This window comes from Neovison vison, chromosome 6 (assembly GCF_020171115.1).
Source record: "Neovison vison isolate M4711 chromosome 6, ASM_NN_V1, whole genome shotgun sequence".
In the NCBI taxonomy this organism is placed as follows: domain Eukaryota; kingdom Metazoa; phylum Chordata; class Mammalia; order Carnivora; family Mustelidae; genus Neogale; species Neogale vison.
Genome location: NC_058096.1, coordinates 197,405,183 through 197,427,148, shown reverse-complemented (window position 1 = coordinate 197,427,148; position 21,966 = coordinate 197,405,183). Strand labels below are relative to the sequence as shown.

The window sequence follows — 21,966 nt, the reverse complement described above, 5'->3', positions numbered from 1 at the left end:
ATTTTTGAAACAGCTTCAGGAGAATAGGTGTTATTTCTTCTTGGAAGGTTTGGTAGAATTCCCCAGGGAATCCGTCAGGTCCTAGGCTCTTGTTTTTTGGGAGATTTTTGATCACTGCTTCAATCTCGTTATTAGATATCGGTCTATTCAGGTTGTCGATTTCTTCCTGGTTCAATTTTGGTAGTTTATATTTTTCCAGGAATGCATCCATTTCATCTAGGTTGCTAAGCTTATTGGCATATAACTGTTCGTAATAACTTCTGATGATTGTTTCTACTTCCTTGGCGTTAGTTGTGATCTCTCCCTTTTCATTCACAATTTTATGAATTTGGGATTTCTCTCTTTTCTTTCGGATTAGTGTAGCCAGTGGCTGGCTTATCGATCTTATTGATTCTTTCAAAAAACCAGCTTCTAGTTTCATTGATACGTTCTACTGTATCTCTGGTTTCTCCCTCATTGATCTCAGCTCTAATCTTGATGATTTCCCTTCTTATGTGTGGAGTTGGTTTGATTTGTTGTTGATCCTCCAGTTCTTTAAGGTGTAGAGACAGCTGGTGTGTTCTGGATTTTTCAATTTTTTTGAGCAAGGCTTGGATGGCTATATATTTTCCCCTTAGGGCCGCCTTTGCTGTATCCCATAGGTTTTGGACCGAAGTGTCTTCATTCTCATTGGTTTCCATGAATTGTTTCAGTTCTTCTTTGATCTCCTGGTTGATGCAAGCATTCTTAAGCAAGGTGGTCTTTAGCTTCCAGGTGTTTGAGTTCCTTCGGAACTTTTCCTTGTGATTGAGCTCCAGTTTCAAAGCATTGTGATCTGAGAATATGCAGGGAATCATCTCAGTCTTTTGGTATCGGTTGAGTCCTGATTTGTGACCCAGTATGTGGTCTATTCTGGAGAAGGTTCCGTGTGCACTTGAGAAGAATGAGTATTCTGCTGTTTTAGGGTGGAATGTTCTGTATATATCTATGAGGTCCATCTGGTCCAATGTGTCATTCAATGCTCTTGTTTCTTTATTGATTTTCTGCTTCGATGATCTGTCTAATTCTGAAAGAGGCGTGTTAAGATCTCCTACGATTAGTGTATTCATATCAATATGACTCTTTATCTTGATTAACAGTTTTCTTAAGTAATTGGCTGCTCCCATATTGGGAGCATAGATATTTACAATTGTTAGATCATCTTGGTGGATAGTCCCTTTAAGGATTATGTAGTGTCCTTCTGTATCTCTGACTACAGTCTTTAGTTTGAAGTCTAATTTATCTGATAGGAGAATCGCTACCCCAGCCTTCTTTTGAGTCCCATTGGCATGAAAGATGCTTCTCCACCCCTTCACTTTCAGTCTGCGTGTATCTTTAGGTTCAAAATGGGTCTCTTGTAGACAGCATATGGATGGGTCCTGTCGTTTTATCCAATCTGCAACCCTGTGCCGTTTTATGGGTGCATTTAGGCCATTCACATTGAGAGTGATTATTGATAGATACGTTTTTATTGACATCGAGTTACCTTTGAAGTCTTTCTTTCTGTAGACTGTCTCCATATTTCTGTTCAATGCTATTCTTGGGATTTTTCCTCTTTTATAGAACCCCCCCTTAATATTTCCTGCAGTGTCGGCTTGGTGGTTGCATAGTCTTTTAAACCTTGCCGGTCTTGGAAACTCTTTATCTCTCCATCCATTTTGAATGTCAGTCTTGCTGGATAAAGTATTCTTGGCTGCATGTTCTTCTCATTTAGTGCCCTGAATATATCTTGCCAGCCTCTTCTGGCTTGCCAGGTCTCTGTGGACAGGTCTGACGTTATTCTGATGGGCTTCCCTCTGTAAGTAAGGAGCCTCTTTGCCCTGGCGGCTTTCAAGAGATTATACCTACAATTATAATTTCTCAATTTGACTATCAGGTGTCGTGATGTTTTTTTGGAGTGTATAATCTTGGGTGGAGACCGTTCAGCCTCTAGTACATGAACGCTGGTTTCATTCGCGAGATTCGGAAAATTTTCATGAAGGACTTGTTCCACGATATCTTCTAGACTTCTTTCTTTCTCCTCCCCTTCAGGAATTCCAATAATTCTGACGTTGGAACGCTTCATGGCATCATTTATTTCCCTAATTCTGCTTTCGTGGGATCTAAGCTGTTTGTTTCAGGCTTCCTCCTGATCCTTTCTCTCTGTTTGTCTTCCAGATCACTAATTCTATCTTCTGTCTCAGTTACCCTAGCTTTGAGAGAGTTTAGATTGGATTGGAACTCATTGAGAGCATTGTGGACCTCCTCCCTGGTAGCTTTGAGCTCCGCCCTAATATTGTGAACATCCTGTCTGGTCGCTTTCAGTTCGGCCCTAATCAATTCTGTTTGGTCATCCATGGCTTTCTCCAACCTAGCTATTGCCTGGATAATTGTTAGCCTAAATTCTCTTTCCGACATATTGTCTATGTTGATAGCCGTTAGCTCTGTTGCAGAAGGTCCATCCTCTGTATTTTTCTTCTGTTGGGCATTCCTCCTCCTAGTCATTTTGGTGGGAGAAGACTGAACAGATGTAGCTGGATGTATCAACTCTGGTGCAGTCAAGGTACACCCTGGAACACTTCCTGATCTCCGTCTCAGAGAAAAGCCTCAGTCTGGGTGCAGAAGCTGAATAAATTCCTCCTTGGACGCTGGCAGTGCAGGTTCCAAGTTAAAGACCCTGGGGGCGCAGGATCTTTTGCTCGTCCCCAAAGCCCAGGCAGTGGCGGCTCTCTGGGAGCTCCTGCCCGCCAGAGAGGTTCCAAGCAGCGATCGCACACTGAGATTTTGCCGCCGGCCCGGGCTGGGAGTGCCCGGCTTGCGCGCACCTCTTTTCAGAGGCGGCTGTGGGTCGGGCGCGCGTCTGGGGCACTGAGAACGGGGCGCTGGTCCGTAAGCCGCAGGCTGGGCTTTTGCGCGCCTCTGTCCGGGGAAGAGTTTCGCGCGCGCGCGCGCGGCTTAGACTTTGAGACAATGGCGCGGGTCAAGAAGCGCCCCCGGGCCTTAGAAACCCAGGAGAGCTGGAGGGACGTGCGCGCGCATCTCAAGCTTTGTGGTAGGGCTAGCGCGCGTTCTGCAGACCGGCGCGGCTCCCATCCCCTCACAGGAGCCGGAACCCTCGCGCTCTGGGGCGCGCTGGCGGGTTAGGGACCAGGAGCCGTTTTCTCCGCCGCTCTCTCTCTGCCTCCGCGCCGGGGAGGCCGTCTGGGACCGGGGACTTAAGCCCCTGTCCTGTCCCTAGCCGCCCCGATTCCCACAATTTGCCCCCGCGATCCTTTGCTCTTTTGGAGTGCTTTCAACCAGTCTCCAAGTTAATGCTGGTCCCCAGACGCAGGGCACTCTAGCTCGTGTCGGGGTATTACTTTCGCACCGGTCGCCTCTGGTGGCTCCCTCCCCCTTTTGTTTATCTTCTGATATCAGTCCGCTGTTCCCATTCCGCTTTACCTGCTCACTGGCGTCTTCTGCCCCCGTAGAGATCCAGACGTGGATAATTCTGATCTCAGGCTGATTTCATGGGTGATCGGAGTTCTTTGGTAGGTAATCAGCTCACTTTGGGGTACCAGCTGAAAAGACGCCTCTTCCTAGTACCCCGCCATCTTGTCCCCCCAAAATTAAACATTTTAAAGTGAACAATTCATCCGTACATAGTACATTCAGAGTGTTCTGCAACCACCACCTCTATATAGCTCTAAAACACTTCCATCATTCCAAAGCAGAATTCCTTATCCATTAGCCAGCTTCTGTCTATTCTCTCCAACTCCCACTCCCTGGCAACCACAAATCTGCATTCTTTCTTTATGGATTTATTGACATTTCATATAAATGGAATCATGCAATATGTGACTATGTGTTAAACACATACCACGTTTTGTTTATCCATTCATCTGGTGATGAACATTTCGGCTGTTTCCACATTTTGGTTATTGTGAATAACACTGCAGTGAACACACATGTACATGTATCTGTTTTCCATCCTTTTGGGTATATACCAAGGAGTGGCACTGCAGATGCATATGGTAATTATGTGTTTAACATTTTCAGGAACTGCCAAACTGTCTTCTATAGTGGGTGAACCATTTTGCATTCCCATTAACAATGTACAAGGATTCCAATTTCTCTACACCCTTACGAACACTTGTTTTCTATTAAAAAAAATTACAGCCATCCTAGTGAGCGTACAGTGGTATCTCATTGTGATTTTGATTTGCATTTCCCTAATAACTAATGCTGAGCAGTTTTTCATGTTTGTCAATTATTTGTATATCTTTTTCAGAGATATATCTACAGTATTTAAGTCCTTCAACCATTTTTTATTGGGTTATGTCTCTTTCTGTTGTCGAGTTATAAGAGTCCTTTACATAGTCTGGATACTGAAAGATATCAGAATATTCCATATATATATATATATATATATATATCCATACCCCCTCACACACATACTCTCTCTCTCTATATGTAGAATCAGAATATTTATTCTATAAAATATATGATTTGCAAATATTTTCTCCCATTCTGCAGGTTGTCTTTTCAATTTCTTAAGTGTCCTTTGATATACAAAGGCATTAAATTTTAATGTCCAATTTATTTATTTTTAAAATTTTGCTGCTGTGCTTTGGGGTTAACCTAAGGTCATGAAGACTGAGCTCTATTTTTTTCCTAAGAGTTTTATTTAGTTCTTATATTTAGGTCGCTGATCCATTTGAGTTAGTTTTTATATACTCATTATTTTGTGTGTGGATATCCAATTGTCCCAGAACCATTTGTTGAAGAGTCTCCTTTCTCCTTATTGAATGTTCTTGGTCTCCCTGTCAAAATTAGATAGATTTATTTCTGGACTCAATTCTATTCCATTGGTGTATATGTCCATTCTTACTATACCAGACTGTTTTGATTACTGCAACTCTTGAATTAAGTTTTGAAATTGGGAAGTGTGAATCCTCCAACTTTGTTCTTCTTTTTCACAATTGTTTTTTGCTATTTTGGCCCCCTTGCAATTCCATATGAATTTGAGGATCAGCTTTTTCATTTCTGCAAAAAAGGCCATTGAAATACTGAGAGATTGCACTGAATCTCTAGGTCTCTTTGGGTCATACCAACATCTTAACAATATCAATTCTTTCAATCCACACATGTTGGATGTATTTATTTCTATTTACTTAGGTCTTCTTTAACTTCCTTTAGCAATGTTTTATAGTTTTCAGTGAAGAAGTTTTTCATTTCCTTGATTAAATTTATTTCTAGGTATTTAATTATTTGGGATGACATTATAAATGGAATTGTTATCCTTAGAGTTTTTAAGATATGAAGTTCTATTATAAATATTGATAATGCCTACTTATAAAAAACAATTGATATTTTTATCAATATACATCTGTGTCTTTGATATATAGATGTATATAATCCATTTTTGTGGGATCTACTATTGGCTGGAAACCTCTGCTATGCAGAGATCTTAACCCCTTTTTCCTTGCCCTGGGGTGGTTTTCTAGGCAAGGGTAATCTGAGTTCGACTCTGCTACAAGAAGGAGTGGGAATGCAGCCTTAAACGGAAGAGATCTGAATATGATGTGTATCACCTGATCTGGAGAGAGAGGGGCAGGAAAACACTCACCAATGCTATTATTAAAAACACTAAGGAATTCCAGTTATTGAGGAAGGTAAATATGTATACTGCTGAGGAAGGAACAGTCAGAGGCCTGACCTAGCGTTCTACCTCCTGTGACCTTAGCACAAGATGCCTTGATTTCCATGGGTCTTATTTCCTCTCTGTATAATTAGGATACTGGATTACATTATCTCTAAGTCCCGTCCCTGCTCAATGAGTCTATTAAGGCACTACATTAGTATTTCTAATTTTTTTCTGTGGCTTTTGAAGGGATAATTTTCTTCGCATTGCTTGACATTCAGAAGGCTTACTGAATAGAGAGAATGACTCAATGAATAATTGAACAAACAATTAGCCAACTCTTACTTCATCAATTCTTCATATATGTATGACAGATTACCAGTGCCAGGTCATGTGCTAGAGGTAAAAATATGGAGACTTAACCTATGCCTTCAAAGGGACTCTCAGTCTGAAATCGTACTTTTAATTATTCTCCTCTTCTTGCATTCCTTAACACAGAACACATATGCCCAAGTGCTGATATTTTAGAAAGCAACGAACTCTGGTGTCAGAAGACCTGTAAAATCATCACTGGTAGAGCATAAATCCATACCTAGTGGATAACTGTGCTCTTTCCTTTCTTCTCTTGGCTTTCCTCTTGTTTTTCTCTTATCTAACATCTGTACATATATTGTTCTTTTTTTTAGACGCAGAATGATTATGAGTCAGTCAATAATTCAGACATGCAAATGCCTAAAAGTGCCAGTCCATGTTCCCTCAGGAACCATAAGTCATAAATTCAATTGAATCAGCATGCTTTACTACTTGTCCAGCATCAGCCATTCCTCTGGCCAAGTGAAAACCTGGTTAATTTCTTGTTTTAGGGTCCCAATAATTCACTTTCTATTATATTCCACTGTGTAAACAGAGAACAGCAATGGAATTAGGCAACATTTCCTAGCTTGGGTGAGTTTAAGAGTTCTAGAGTGAAATGTAGCAGCTTAAATAAACTAAGGGAAACAGGTACTGAGTTTAAGCAAGCATTTTAATACACTATCTTTAAATTGAACCCCAGAATGAAATGTAAGAAACAAGGAAATGTAAGAAACAGGGAAAAGAAACTATGATAAAAGTCTCAACCTCGTGACAAATAGAACTGTCTCTGCAGAAGATGTCCCCCCCACCCCCATCTTCAGTATGGAAGGCAAAGGGACATCCATTACTTATTGAATACAGACACACTTAACACAGCTAGTCACCATCTTTTGGCATTCTTATTCCATGACATCTTTTCTCTCTCTCTCTCTTTTCTTTTTAAAATTTCCCCTCCCTTCCATTCTCCCAAGGAAGGCAGTACACTATAGTAAGTAGGAGTAAAAACTCGAGTCCCACCGCCAGGGTTCAAAACCTGCCTCTACTACTTAACAATTTTGTGACACTGGCACATTATCTGACTTCTCTGTGCCTAAGCTTCCCTATCTATAAAATGGAGATGATAATAATACCTACTTTATAGAGTTTGTATAGCATTAAATTAAATTCATATATATGAAGTGTTTAGAATACCTACTGTTTCTATTAGCACCACCATCATTGTTATCATTTCTGCTGCCAACTTCCTTGACCAGAGACACTCAATTTGCCCCATGCTGTGTTATCCTTTGTTCTCTTTTATCAAATTGTCTTGACAATGAACTCTTGCAGTGTTTACTTTTCTGGTATCCACAATTACACAGAGAACTCTGAGGACAGGAAAACTGCTCTAGCTCTTTGTGTCAAAGTATGCAACCTAGTAAAAAATATTATATTAAATCATTCCTTCCACCTCTGCCATATGCCATAATGAACTCTCTGTTCCTTGAATGGATCAGCTCTACTCATAATGCCACGTCTTTATACATATACACTCTTCCTTTTCCTGAAATGCTTTCCTTTCTTGTTGTCAACTTTCATTACCTGAAAAATTACTTCGTTAGTTGAGAAATTATTATTTATCCTTCAGGATATAGTTTGGAAAATTTTTTTCTTCATGTGAGTACACACCAAACACTGTTCTATGGGTAGATACTGACCCATTAAGTCATTTTCACTGGTCTATGGTGAAAATATCAGCCTTTATTTTGAAATTAATACCTTCCTAATATGTGAGTGTTTAAATCTTTCCAATTAAGTGATTAGAATAATTGTAGTTTCTCTTGTTTGTCTGTTCTAATGCTCTGATTTGGTGAATTTAAAAGTTGGCAACCTTATGTTAGTCAAGTTTTTCATAACTTGGTAGGTCTGTGACATCCAAGTGCCTCTCCAAGTGGCTCTTTCAAGTTAGAGTTAAGTGCCCCAAATTCTCCTCCCAGTGCTTGTTAAGCCCATTAGGGAAGCTTCCTCCAGGTATAACAATCAATATGTACATGTAAATTTCCCTGAGAGATTCCAAGCTCCTTGAAGCAGGGGCTGTGTCATCTCAGTGCCTGACTGTAGGAGGCAGATAAATGGTTAGCATCTACACAATGAATTATAGTTTATATCTTTTCACATATATATATTTGTTTTATTGGATCTTCAAAACAACCTTATAATAACTAATGAGGAAATAATGTTCAGAACTCTCACAAAGCACTAAGTTGGTATGTGGTCACAGTAACTGACTGTGGGACCATTAATGTGTCTTTAGTTGCTACAGTATCAATTTAACTTCTCCAAGATGTACTCAGTTTACACATGTTATGCTTTTAGTGGGAATGTAATAGTATTTTACTTATCCAGGGAACAATTATCCTCATTTTACTGACATAGAAATTGAAGCATATAGAGATGGGGTGAGCACTTGTGCAAGGTTAAGTCCTGGAAGCTAAATGAGGAATAGAGGGTTATATTCCACAGCACCCAGAACCACACCATGCTTCCCCAAGTCTATTCAGAACATTTTAGGCAATATGAGTTGCCACATTCATTAGCCTTTTTTCCAGGTCTTTTGAAAACCTAAAAGAAATCATGCCAATATTTGTTCTTGGAATTTTTTTAGATTATTCCATTCACTATTAAAAAATTAATTATAAAACAAAATATATGTATATTGTTCAAAAACACAAACGGCACTACAATTATGAGAAAAAAGCATTATTCTCTAACTGCTACCCCTCCTACCTCACACATGGCCTAGTCTCAAGCCTTTCAGCAATAGCTTCTAAATCTTCTGGTACGTACTTCTGTGTTTAATATATAATTGCAGCCTTATACTGACATTTCTGAATTTGTGCTTTAGGTATGATCTCTGACTTGTATTTTGGAAAAAGTATTGAACCACAAAAGACCCGATTAGCCCAAGCAATCCTGAAAAATAAAAGCCATGCAGGAGCCTCATAATTCTGGACTTCAAGCTATATTACTGTAGTCATCAAGACAGTATGGCACTGACACAAAAACAGACTCATAGATTAATAGAACAGAATAAAGAGCCCAGAAATGGGTCCACAACTATATGGTAATCTTCAACAAAGCAGGAAAGAATGTCTGATGGAAAAAAGACTGTCTCTTCAACAAATGGTGTTGGGAAAACTGGACAGCAGCATGCAGAAGAATGAAATTGAACCACTTTCTTACACCACACACAAAAATAAATTCAAAATGGATGAAAGACCTAAATGTGAGACAGGAAAATCCCTTCAAAATCCTTGAGGAGAACACAGGCAGCAACCTCTGTCACTTCAGCCATTACAACTTCTTACTAGACATGTTGCCAGAGGCAAAGGAAACAAAAGCAAAAATGAACTATTGGGACTTCATCAAGATAATAATCTTCTGCAGAGTGAAGGAAATAATCAACAGTCTAAAAGGCATCCTATGGAATGGAAAAAGGTATCTGCAAATGACTATCTGATAAAGAGTTAGTATCCAAAGTCTGTAAAGAACTTATCAAACTCAACACCCCAAACCCAAATAATCCCATTAAGAAAGGGCAGAAGACATGAATAAACATTTTTCAAAGAAGACATCCAGATGGCTAACAGACCCATGAAACAATGCTCAATATCACTCATTATCATGGAAATATAAATCAAAACCATAATGAGATATCACCTCTTACCTGTCAGAATAGATAAAATTAACAACACAGGAAACAACGGATGTTGGTGAGGATGCAGAGAAAGGGGAACCCTCTTACACTGCTGGTGGGAATACAAGCTGGTGCAGCCACTCTGGAAAATGGTATGGAGGTTCCTCAAAAAGTGAAAAATAGAACCACCCTACAATTCAGCAATTGCACATTGAGGTAGTTACCCAAAGGACACCAAAATATAGATTTGAAGGGGTTCATGCACCCCAATGTTTATAACAGCATTATTAACAATAACCAAACTATGACTATATTACTGTAGTTATGAAGAGCCATCAAAAAGAATGAAATCTTGCCATTTGAAGTGATGTGAAGGAGGCTAGAGTGTATCATGCTAAGTGAAATAAGTCCAAAAGTCAGTCAGAGAAAGAAAAATACCATATGATTTTACTCATATATGTAATTTAGGGAACAAAACAGATGAACATGTGGGAAGGGAAAAGAAAAAGAGAGAAGGAGAGAGGAGGAGACAAACCATAAGAGACTCCTAATGATAGAGAACAAACTGAGGGTGGATGGAAAGAAGTGGGAGAGGGATGGGCTAATGGGGTGATGGATATTAAGGAATGCACTTGTTATGATGAGCACTGGGTGTTCTATGTAAGGGGTGAATCACTAAAATTCTACTCATGAAACCAATATTATGCTATATGTTAACTAACTAGAATTTAAATAAATATTTGGAAAAGAAAAATAATTGGATGGGTACAGAATTCTACGTTGGAAATCATTTTTCTTTAGACTTTTGAAGGTATAGTTTTAAGGTCTTGTGCCATCTAATGTTGTGTGAAGTCAGATATCATTGTTCTCATTCCTACTACTTTGCACGCAACTTGAATTTTTAAAAAATTCTTGAAGCTTAAATAATCTTTTCTCTTTTTCCCTCTTATTCTTAAATTATACAACGGTGGCTCTTATTTTCCTTTCTTTCTTTTTCTTTTTCATTTTTTGTTTTTGAGCTCTGTCAATGTGAAAACACTTGGCCTTTAATTTTGGGAAATCTTCCTACATGTCATCCTTCCTGTTTTCTCTAGCCTCTCATCTTAGAATCTTATTACTCTGCTGGTGGTCCACTTGTAGTAACTTCTAATATTCTTAACATTTTGATCCTATTTTCAGTCTTTTGGGCTTCTTAATTTTTTTTTTAATTTTAAGTCCCCGGAACAAGAAAATACAATACAGAGTCTCAAAATAGTGTATAGTTTCCAAGTCGAAATGTCCAGTATTCATTCAAACTTATTAGACATATCAGGATACAAGGATAAGAGAAAAACAGAAAATAAAAACAGATATTGGAATTGAGAGACAGATATTGGAATTGTGAGCCAAGGCTTTTGAAATAACTTTGATTAACCTATTTGAAAAATTCGATAGTGAGATAGAGAATTTCAGCTGAAGAATGGAAACTGTAAGAAAGAATCTAATGGAAATTCTAGCATCAAAAAATATAATAACTGAAATTAAGAATGCTGAAATATGTGTTCAATCAGCTCCTTGATAAATATCCAAAGAAAGCCTACCTACATGCTCCAAGAGAAATGTAGACTGAGTCCAGCAGTACTATTCATAGTTGCCTAAAATAGACAAACTGTGGTGAGTTCACACAATGGCATACTGTATAGTAATTAAATAAGCAATATAGATGACTCTCACAAACCCAAGGTTTTGTTAAAGAATGTATATATGAAAGAATATGTACTATATGATTTTATTTAAATAAACTTCAAAAATAGGTAAAATTAACTTGTAGTGTTAGAAGTCAGGAGAGTGTTATCTCTGGGAACAAGAGAGAGGGTCATGATTAAGAGGAGATTATAAGTAGGGTTTCTGAGATGTTTGTAAAGTTCTATTTCTTGATCTGGGTGCTGGTTACAGAAATGTGTTCACGTTGTATTAATTCCTAAAGCTGCACACCTATGATCTGTAAATGTTTCTAAATTATATGAAAAGCTTATAATATAGTAAACTTTAACAAAATGCTTACTGAAATACAGCAAGAACAAACTACTCCTATTTTATAGACACAGTATATTTTCTTAACCAAGAAAAGCATATATCTATTCCTTATCTATTTCTTTCTTCCTGTTAGTTTCAGTGTCTATCTACCATGTATGCAATGTATCTGAGTTGAGAAGTTCTCTGGTCCAGTTTCTCCAGAGAATAAATACCCTGTTTTCTGCTTATTTGTAGTTGGAAGGGGGATCTGGGATTCTATAGCAACCCATATAGAATTTTAACTAATCTCCTTGTCTTTAGCCACACCCCCTTGCCTTTGGCAGTACCTAGGGCTGTCAATTCTGGAGTTCCTCTGAGGTTCTATATTATGACTCTCATTGACAAACCTCTCTGTAAACCCAATAGTTTCAGCTTTCTCTAAGTTAGTTATCACTCCTCGATCTTACAGGGCGCCTGGGTGGCTCAGTGGGTTAAGCCGCTGCCTTCGGCTCAGGTCATGATCTCAGGGTCCTGGGATCGAGTCCCGCATCGGGCTCTCTGCTCAGCAGGGAGCCTGCTTCCCTCTCTCTCTCTGCCTGCCTCTCCATCTACTTGTGATTTCTCTCTGTCAAATAAATAAACAAAATTTAGGACCACACTTTCCTTATTGTTTCCTACTCTCCCATCCTCTTCTTCCTGGTGGGTTTATTACCATTTTAATTCTTTTAATTTTAGTGGGGCTTCAGGAAGGATCGGAGATAAAAACTTGCATTTAATATGTCATATTTTGATTTACTTTTCCCTTACATTTATTTAAAAATACTAATCAGGTTATGATGCACCTCCTCTCATCTGCTAATTCTAGAATGCACATATATTTCTACCAATTTTGAGGTTTCTTATTAGTTGGGTGATACATTTTTTTTAATGAAGGCTTTCACTTTCTTGTATAGCATTTAAATGGTACATAAGATGAGTGGCTGCACTTCCTGGCTTGTGATCTCTCTGGGGAGCTGTTAATGCACTGCTGTGTTTTATTATCAAATGAAATTTATAGGCACAGTGTCCTGTTCCACAGAGTGAACCACACAAGGATTTCTCAGACACTCATCCAGACAGAGCATAAGTCCGAAGTCTACTTTAAACAAACTTCTAAGAAATCACCTTTGCCATCTTATGTGCTGCCCTGTTTCCTGGGCTTCTAGAAAAATTGATTTTGTTAAAAATAATCCCAGACAAAAATCAAAAGGAAGCATCAGTATTCTCTCAATACTTTCAGTTGTTTAAGACTATCGTAGCAGGAAAAAAAAAAAAAAAAAAAAAAGACTATCGTAGCAGGAGAATTTGTGTCATCTTATAAATTCTAGATGGTTCAGTTATCTGCAGAGTGTATTTATTAATCACATAATAAATAGTTAATGTGTATTTTCCTGTCTTTCTAGGAATAACTCATTTTTCTAATATGATCATCAGAAAATTTATACATGTAATGTCTCTCATATGACTTCATGAAATGTACAGAATAATGAGATAGTATATACCAGACAATGGCAGAGCTTTTTGAATGGTGACATTTTTTTTTAAAAAGATTTTATTTACTCATGAGAGAGGAGTGTGTGAGCAGAGGGAGAGGCAGAAAAAGAGGGAGAAACAGGCTCCCCACTGAGCAGGGAGCCCAATTCAGGGCTCGATCCCAGAACCCCTGGATTACACCCTGAGCCAAAGGAAGATGCTCAACCCCCTGAGTCACCCAGGCACTCTGAATGGTGATACCTTTTGAACACTCTTGTGAATTTGGTGACTTTGCTACACAATGAGTACCATTTCCTTCGTCAGGAATCAGATACTGGCTTTGTTAGCTACCCTTGCATCATGTGATCTAGATCAGACACAAATAGAGTCTCTGCCTTTGTTCAGCAGAGAAAAATGAAGAAGTCTGCTTCTGGCAAGGGTGGTGAGGAAGAAGGCATTCAGTTTTCCAGGGCAGCAGTAACAGAAATTCTGGAACCTGGAGCCAAGCATTGTGCTGTGACTTATGGAGTCTGTCCAGTTTCAGTAGCTATCAGGGGTCTTCCTAGGAGCAGTCTTGTGGTGGGGGGTGTGTTTGTTCTTGGCTGTAGCCTCGAAGCCTGACTTTCTGGGCATCCTTGAGATTCTATGAAGTGGCTAATTACCTTAAATAAATTCTCTTTTCTGTTTCAACTACCTAGAGAGGATTACACTGCTTGCAAATAAAAACCCTGACTAATTCAAATGGTAAGTGCTATCAAAAACAAAGAAGGAAGAAAAATCACAAAAATAAAAAAGGTATCTTTGACATACAGCTACAGTAAAAATAAACGTGATTCAGAGAAAAGAATGACATATGCTACAACATGAATGAACCATAAGGACTTCTGCTAAGTGAAATATGCCAACTACAGACAAACAAATACTATATGCTTTTACTTACTTAAGGTATCTAAAATAGATTCAAGGAGAATCAGAGTGGAATGGTTGTTGCCAATGGTTGAGGTGAAGGGAAATAGGGAGTTACTAATCAATGGGTTTTGATCAAAATGAACAAACTCTAGAGATCGGCTGCAAAGCATTGCACCTACTGTCACCAAAACATGTAGTATGCTTAAAAATTTATTAAGAGGACAGATCTCATGTTAAAAAAGTGTTTTTTCCACAGTAAATAAGATAAATTTAGAAAAACCACTACTCTATACTCATACTATCCAGAAGTATGCTAATTTTTAAAAAAGATTTTGTTTATTTATTTGACAAAAAGAGAGATCACAAGTAGGCAGAGAGGCAGGCAGAGAGAGAGGGGAAGCAGGCTCCCCACTGAGAAGAGAGCCCGATGCGGGGCTCGATCCCAGGACCCCGGGATCATGACCTGAGCCACCCAGGCGGCTCCAAAGCTATGTCTAACTTTAAACACATTGGAGAATTTAAAAATCTTCATAGTAGCAACTTGAACATACCGTCTTTATCTGCAGTGTCTTGAGGCTTGCATTTTAAAGTGAAGATCTTCCGCAGCTTACAGTTAGCTGAGACAATAATTCCATCCAAGGACTGGAAAACTGCTCCCTTGAATATTTCACTGGTAAATGCTACCAAGTCTATGCATAGATTGCACCACTAAAATAAAGAAAAGAGGAGTAAGTCCTTTCTATGATCAAAGAGGTGAACAAATCATCTATATGTGGATGGTGCAGAGAATTGAGGTAATTGTCCAGATCAACCAGCCTCAAACCAATACCCTTCCTTAGGCAAACCTCTATTTTATCTTCAGTTTTCTTAAAAATTGCCCAGATTCTTCCAAAGAAGTCATCATAATCTAAACCAGACATTGGTCAGGCTGTAGAGTTCTCATGATGAGGGAAGATTTTGACAACTTTGGGAAATAACTCTGGATCTGTAGGCAGTATGCTAGTGGGAAGCTAACTGCAGGTGCATTAGACCACTTAAATCTTGAAAATCAGGGATAAGTAGACAATTGTTCCTTCAAGGGGACTAATTTGATCATAATTAGCCACTTATATTTGTTAAAAAAATCATGGATGAAATTAGAAGCTGGGTTTAAATTGTGGCCAGTGCTGTCTACTTATAACCAATTAACCTATTGTACAGAAATAGATTCTTCCAAAGAATTTGTAATTATGCCTGGTATTTGCCAGTTTTTAAAAGTACTCTTGCAGGGACTAATTTCTGCCCATTAAACAATTAGGCTCCACAATACTTCATCAAATGAATTCTCTAAATGGTCTGAGTTAAAGAAAAGGAGAAAATAATAATTTAGTAAGAAATTAAGATATACTGAGGATTGCAGGACAACAACAGGGAAAAGAATTTTTGAAATTAAAATAAAAGTAGTATTTAAGGTTGTCTGTATTTCTTTTAAAATATCAAGCTCTTCCATTATTTGATTAGAAGAACAATTTACATAAGGTTCATTTTATTAATTTTCAAAATTGAAAGTTGTATTTATTGATAAAGGAAATAATGATGTTATTCTTAAAGGCAAATTCTGTTTAGAAATGTTGATTTTATTAGGAAGAAAAACCTGAGGCGGTTTCCACTATAGAAAAATAAAAGAGACTGCAGTAAGTTATTAATTAAACACATGAAGATTATTTGTAGGTGTCCAAACAGTAAAATTATATTCTCAGGCCATGGGGATGCTCTGATCTTTTGGGTGAAAAGAAGTCTGGTGTACTAAAAGGTGGGAAGGAAGACCGAGTGTGATGCAGTAATGAGACTGGCTTGCCTGCAGGATGGCGAGCTCTGGGGAGGCCAGAGGTAATGTGGGATGAGCCAGGAAGGCCAGGTTCTGGACATTGGAAGATCAGGAGAACTCTGGACTCCAGAGGGTAAGGTGTCACTTTGATTCTTGAAGGAGAATGTGACAAGAGTAGAGTGCTGGGAAGTCTGAACCAACTCTAATGCAGGAATATTTGGGGGTGAGGAAGGCTGACGTAGAGGAGAGACAGACTGAGGCACAGAAAGACCAGTCAGTCAGTCAGTCATTTAAGCATGAAGCGAGGAGGGTCTGGGAGAGGACTAGTATAGGAGGTGGGATATAAGGGATAAACCCGACAGGCATATCCTAGGGCGAATGAAACAGCAGGACCTGGTAAAATCCAGGTTACAGGGGATGGAGTTATTGGGATTTCTAGCAATCCAATAGTAATTGTTAATATTATTATTATATTAGCATCATTATCATTGTTCTGTGGTTCCTATTCCTAAAAGACTTGATTATGTCTCTACTGCAATTATTCAGCTGGTTTGCCCCCAAAGTAACCGTATTCATCCATTCTTCACCACAGGTGAAGAAGCACTTTTCTCAGGTGTTAAACACTGCGTATGACTCCGGTGTATAGCAAGGAATAAGAAAGTCCTTCCAGTCTGAGAAGGGAGGCTGGAGGCAGACAGGTAGCATCTGTTTTATACTGCTAGTGCAGAGGGGACTCATGGTGGGAGGATGCGGAAGTTCAAGAAAGGCTTCTTTAAATGCCATGATATTATATGCAAATATAGGCCCAAACATGCCAAATTTTACACAAAATATTGCTATCACTTCTCCACTCCTCTAATCATACTGTCAACTCTTTAACTTTTCTTCTGTCTATATTTTTAAAGAATAACTTTTATCAATTTTAGACATTATCTATTGTCTTTCTATTATGGTAGGTAAGACCTGTAGTTCACTTACACACCCTACTTCCTCCTCTTCATCCTCCCTGGATAATTGTCTCCCATTTGTTCCTTTTACCTTTTCCTCAAAATCCATATTCTGTGTTTTCCTCACTGTGACTATGTGAATATTGTACACAACTGAGTTAAGTGATGCTCTAGGATTACCTATTGTTATACAACTTCTTTATATTTCTAGAGTTAATGATTGTTTTTAAAATGATCTGCATTATAGTATTTGAATCCAAGTTTTCCTATATTTAGGAAAGGGTTAAGGTGACATGAGTTTGGTTTTAAACAAGAAATAATACTTTCCAAATCCAGGGAGACATGGGAACATGCTGGGCCATTTCTTCTCAGGGCCCTGCCCTTTATTCCCTACTTAGATGAACCCTCCAGACAGCTATACCTCTATGCCTCATCACACTCCAATCAGCTGGCTTGGGAATTGGTGTCCTCTTCCTTCAAAAACTCTTGAGTCCCAGGAAACCTGGTCCTTACCTACTACACACCTTTCTTATTCATCACAGTCAAGCTGTTGTTATTCCCTCTGCCCAGACTCGTGCACCATGGAAAGTGCTCAACAAACAATGATCCCCAAGTGCATATGTATGATGTATGAAGACATTCTTACACACACATGCCAATACACATACTTTCAATCTTTTATTTTCTTAAGTTTTAATTTTGACTCCAGTTAGTTAACATACAGTATTATTTTAGCTTCATATGTACACTATAGTGATTCAACACTTCCATACATCACCCGGTGCTCATCAGGACCAGTGCACTGCTTGATCCCCATCACCTATTTAAGCTACCCACCCCCTCACCTCCCCTCTGGTAACCATCCATTTACTCTCTAAAATTAGGAGTCTGTTTCTTGGTTTGCCTCTCTCTCTCTTTTTCCCTTTGCTTAATTTTGTTTCTTAAATTCCACATATGAGTGAAGTCATATGGTATTTGTCTTTCTCTGACTGACTTAATTTTGGTTAGCATTATACTCTCTAGCTTCATACAGGTCATTGCAAATGGCAAGACTTCATTATTTTTTATGGCTCAGTAATACTCGTTTGTATATTTACCCATTATTATTTCTCCATTCATCAGTTGATGGACACTTGGGCTGTTTCCATAATTTGACTATTGTAGACAGTGCTGCTATAAACATTAGGGTGTATGTATCTCTTTGAATTATTTTGAAGTATTTTTATATTCTCTGGGTAAATACCTAGTAATGCAACTGCTGGATTGTAGGGTATTTAAAAAAGTTTTTTTGAGGAATCTCCATACTCTTTTCCAGAGTGGCTACACCTGTTTGTATTCTCACCAACAGTGTAAGAGTGTTCCCTTTTCTCCACAACCTCACCAAAACCTGTTCTTTCTTGTGTTGTTGATTTTAGCCATTCTGACAGGTGTGAAGTGGTATCTCATTGCAGTTTTGATTCGCACTTCCCTGATAAGTGATGTTAAACATTTTTTTCATGTGTCTGTTGGCCATCTGCATGTCTTCCTTGGAAAAATGTCTATTCGTGTCTTCTGCCCATTCTTTAATTGGATTACTTGGGTTTTGGGGTGTTGAGTTGTATAATTTCTTTATATATTTTGGATACTAAGTCTTTATTGGTATGTCATTTCCAAATACCTTCTTCCATCTGTAGGCTGGCTTTTAGTTTTATTGATTGTCTTCTTTGCTGAGCAGAAGCTTTTTATTTTGATGTAGTCCCACTAGTTTATTTTTGCTTTTATTTCCCTTATCTCAGGAGACATACCTAGAAAGAAGCTGCTATGGCCGATGCCAAAGAAGTTACTGTCTGTGTTCTCTTCTAGGATTTTGATGGTTTCAGGTTTCACATTCAGGTCTTTAATCCATTTTTGAATTTATTTTTGTGTATGGTATAAGAAAGTGATCCAGTTTCATTCTTTTGTATGTTGCTGTCCATTTTCCCAACACCTTTGTTGAAGAGATTTTTTTCCCATTGAATATTCTTTCCTGCTTTGTTGAAGATTAATTGACCGTATAATTGTGGTTTCATTTCTGGGTTTTCTAATCTTTTCTGTTGATCTATGCGTCTATTTTTGTGCCAGAACCACACTATTTTGATTACTACAGCTTTGCAAAATAAGTCCAGACTTGTGATGGCCCAGCTTTGGTTTTCTTTTTCAAGACTGCTTTGGCTATTGGGGTCTCTTCTAATTCCATAAAAATTTTAATATTCTTTGTTCTAGTTCTGTGAAAGTGCTATTGGTATTTTGATAGGGATTGCATTACATGTGTAGATTATTTGGGGTAGTATAGACATTTTAACAATATTTGTTTTTCCAAACCATGAGCATAAAATGTCTTTCCATTTCTTTGTGTCATCTTTAATTTCTTTCATCAGTATTTTGTAGTTTTCAGAGTACAGGTCTTTCACCTCTTCGCTTAGGTTTATTCCTAGTATTTTATTGTTTTTTTGTACAGTGAGATTGATTCCTTAATTTCTCTTTCTGATGCTCCAATATTGGTATATAGAACTGCAATAGATTTTTGTACATTGACTTTATATCCTGCCACATTACTGAATTCATTTACCTTTGCTGAATTAGTGTTTTGGTGGGGTCTTTTGGATTTTCTCTATACAGAATCACGGCATCTGCAAATCTTTTTCCTTGCTGATCTGAATGCTCTTTCTTTTTGTTGTCTGATTCCTATGGCTAGGACTTCTAGTACTACATTGAATCAAACTGGTGAGAGTGGATTTTCCTACCTTGTTCATGACTGGAGAGAAAAAGCGCTCAGCTTTTCCCCATTTAGGATGATATTGGCTATGGGTTTTTAATATTTGGCCTTTATTATATTGGGATATGTTCCCTCTAAACCTTTGTTGAAGGTTTTTATCTGAATGGATCTTGTACTTGTCAAATGCTTTTTCTGCATCTATTGAAATGATTTTATTTATAATTGTTAAATCTTCTTGTTGGATTGTCCCGTTTATTATTATATAGTGCCCTTCTTTGTCTCTTGTTACAGTTTTTATTTTAAAGTCTTATCCTTTCTTTTTTTTTATTAGTGTGATATATCATATTGATTGATTTGCAAATATTAAACTACACTTGCAACCCGGAAATAAATCCCACTTGATCATGGTGAATGATTTTTTAAAATATATTGTTGAATTCAGTTTGCTAGTATTTTATTGAGGATTTTCTGCATCTATGTTCATCAGAGATAATGGCCTGTAATTCTCTTTTCTTGGGGCGTCTTTATCTAGCTTTGGTATCAGAGTAATGCTGGCATCATGCAATGAATTTGGCAGTTTTCCTTCATTTTTGATTTTTTGGAATGGTTTGAGAAAAATGAGTATTAACTCTTCTTAAATGATTGGTAGAATTCACCTGTGAAGCCATATGCTCCTGGACTTCGGTTTGTTGGGAGCCACTATTCTGCTGGCTTCAGGTTTTGTTTATTGTTCTTTTTCTAGCTCCTTTAGGTGTAAGGTTAGGTGGTTTGAAATTTGAGATTCTTGAGATTTTTCCTGCTTCTTGAGATAGGCCTATGTTGCTATATACTTCCCTCTTAGGACCCATTTCCCTGCATCCCAAAGGTTTTGGACTCTTGTGTTTTCATTTTCATTTGTTTCCATGTACTCTTTTATTTTCTGGTTGACCTATTCATTGTTTAGTAGCATATTATTTGACCTCCATGTATTAGTGGGCTTTCCAGAATTCTTCTTGTGCTTCACTTCTAGTTTCATAGTGTTGTGGTTAGAAAAGATGCATGATCTGACTTCAGTCTTCTTGTATTTGTTGAAGCCTATGATGTGGCTTAATATGAGATCTATTCCAGAAAATATTTCATGTGCACTTGAAAAGAATGTGTATTTTGCTGTTATCAGATGCAATGTTCTGAATAGATTGGTTAAGTCCATTTGGTCCAGTCTGTCATACAAAGCCATTGTTTCCTTGTTGATTTTCTGTTTAGGTGTTCTGCCCATTGATGTAAGTTAAAGTCCTCTACTATTATTGTATTCTCAATTAGTTCCTTTATGTTTGTTATTTGTTATTAACTCTTTTATATATTTGGGGGCTCTCATGTTGGATATATAAATATTTATAATTATTAGATCTTCTTGTTGGACTGTCCTTTTTATTATGACATAGTGCCCTTTTTTTGTCTTTTATCACAGTCTTTGTTTTAAAGTCTAGTTTGTCTGCTAGAAGTATTACCACTCCAGCTTTCTTTTGACATCCATTTGAATGATAAATATTTCTCTACTCCCCCCTTCAATGTGCAGGTGTCTTTAGGTCTAAAATAAGTCTCTGGTAGGCAGCATATTGATGGGTATTTTTTTTTTAATCCATTCTGTCACCCTATGTCTTTTGATTGGAGCATTTAGTCCATTTACATTCAAAGTAATTACTGATTGATATGTATTTATCTTATTCTATTACTCGTTTTGTGGTTGTTTCTGGAGATTTTCTCTGATCCTTTCTTGACTTTCTTTCATGTTTTGCTGATTTTCTTTGGTGATGTATTTGGATTTCTATCTCTTTATTCTTTGCATGTTTATTAGTGGTTTTGATATATGGTTACCACTAGGTTTGTAGATAACCTCTTCTACATATAGCGGTCTATATTAAGTTGATGGTTATTTAAATATGAACCCATTCCTCTCTCCTCTCCACTTTTTAGGCATATGTTATTATATTTTATATCTTTTTTTTGAGTTCCTTGGCTGATTTTTTACAGAAATAATTAGTTTTTACTGCTTTTGTATTTCCTACATTTATACTGTCAACTTTTGTTCTCTCCAGTCAGAGTCCCTTTTAATATTTCTCACAGGGCTGGCTTAGCGGTCACAAACTCCTTAGTTTTTGTTTGTCTAGGAAACTATCTTTCTTTCTATTGTGAATGATAGCCTTGCTGGATAGAGTATTCTTGGCTGTAGATTTTTCCCACTCAGCACTTTGGATACATCATGACATTTCCTTCTGGCTTTCAAAGTTTCTGTAGAAAAATTTCCTGCTTGCCTTATGTGATTTTCCTGGTAAGTTAATGATTTCTCTTATCTTGCTGCTTTTAAAATTCTTTTCTTTATCACTGTATTTTCCAAGTTTAATTACAATATGTCATGGTGTTGGTCTGCTTTTG

General features: G+C 37.7%; 1 protein-coding gene across 3 annotated transcripts in view; it reads right to left on the bottom strand.

Moving 5' to 3' along the window:
• The window catches only part of CFAP20DC (CFAP20 domain containing), a 253,473-nt gene that overhangs the window by 130,688 nt on the left and 100,819 nt on the right, over positions 1 to 21,966 (bottom strand). For 2 of the 3 annotated variants that reach the window (XM_044253283.1, XM_044253284.1), the window contains exon 6: positions 14,618 to 14,774. In XM_044253283.1, the coding sequence (XP_044109218.1) occupies positions 14,618 to 14,774 (157 nt within the window). Of the gene's footprint in view, positions 1 to 11,230; positions 11,285 to 14,617; positions 14,775 to 21,966 lie in introns of all 3 variants that reach the window. The other variant, XM_044253285.1, reaches the window with a different exon arrangement.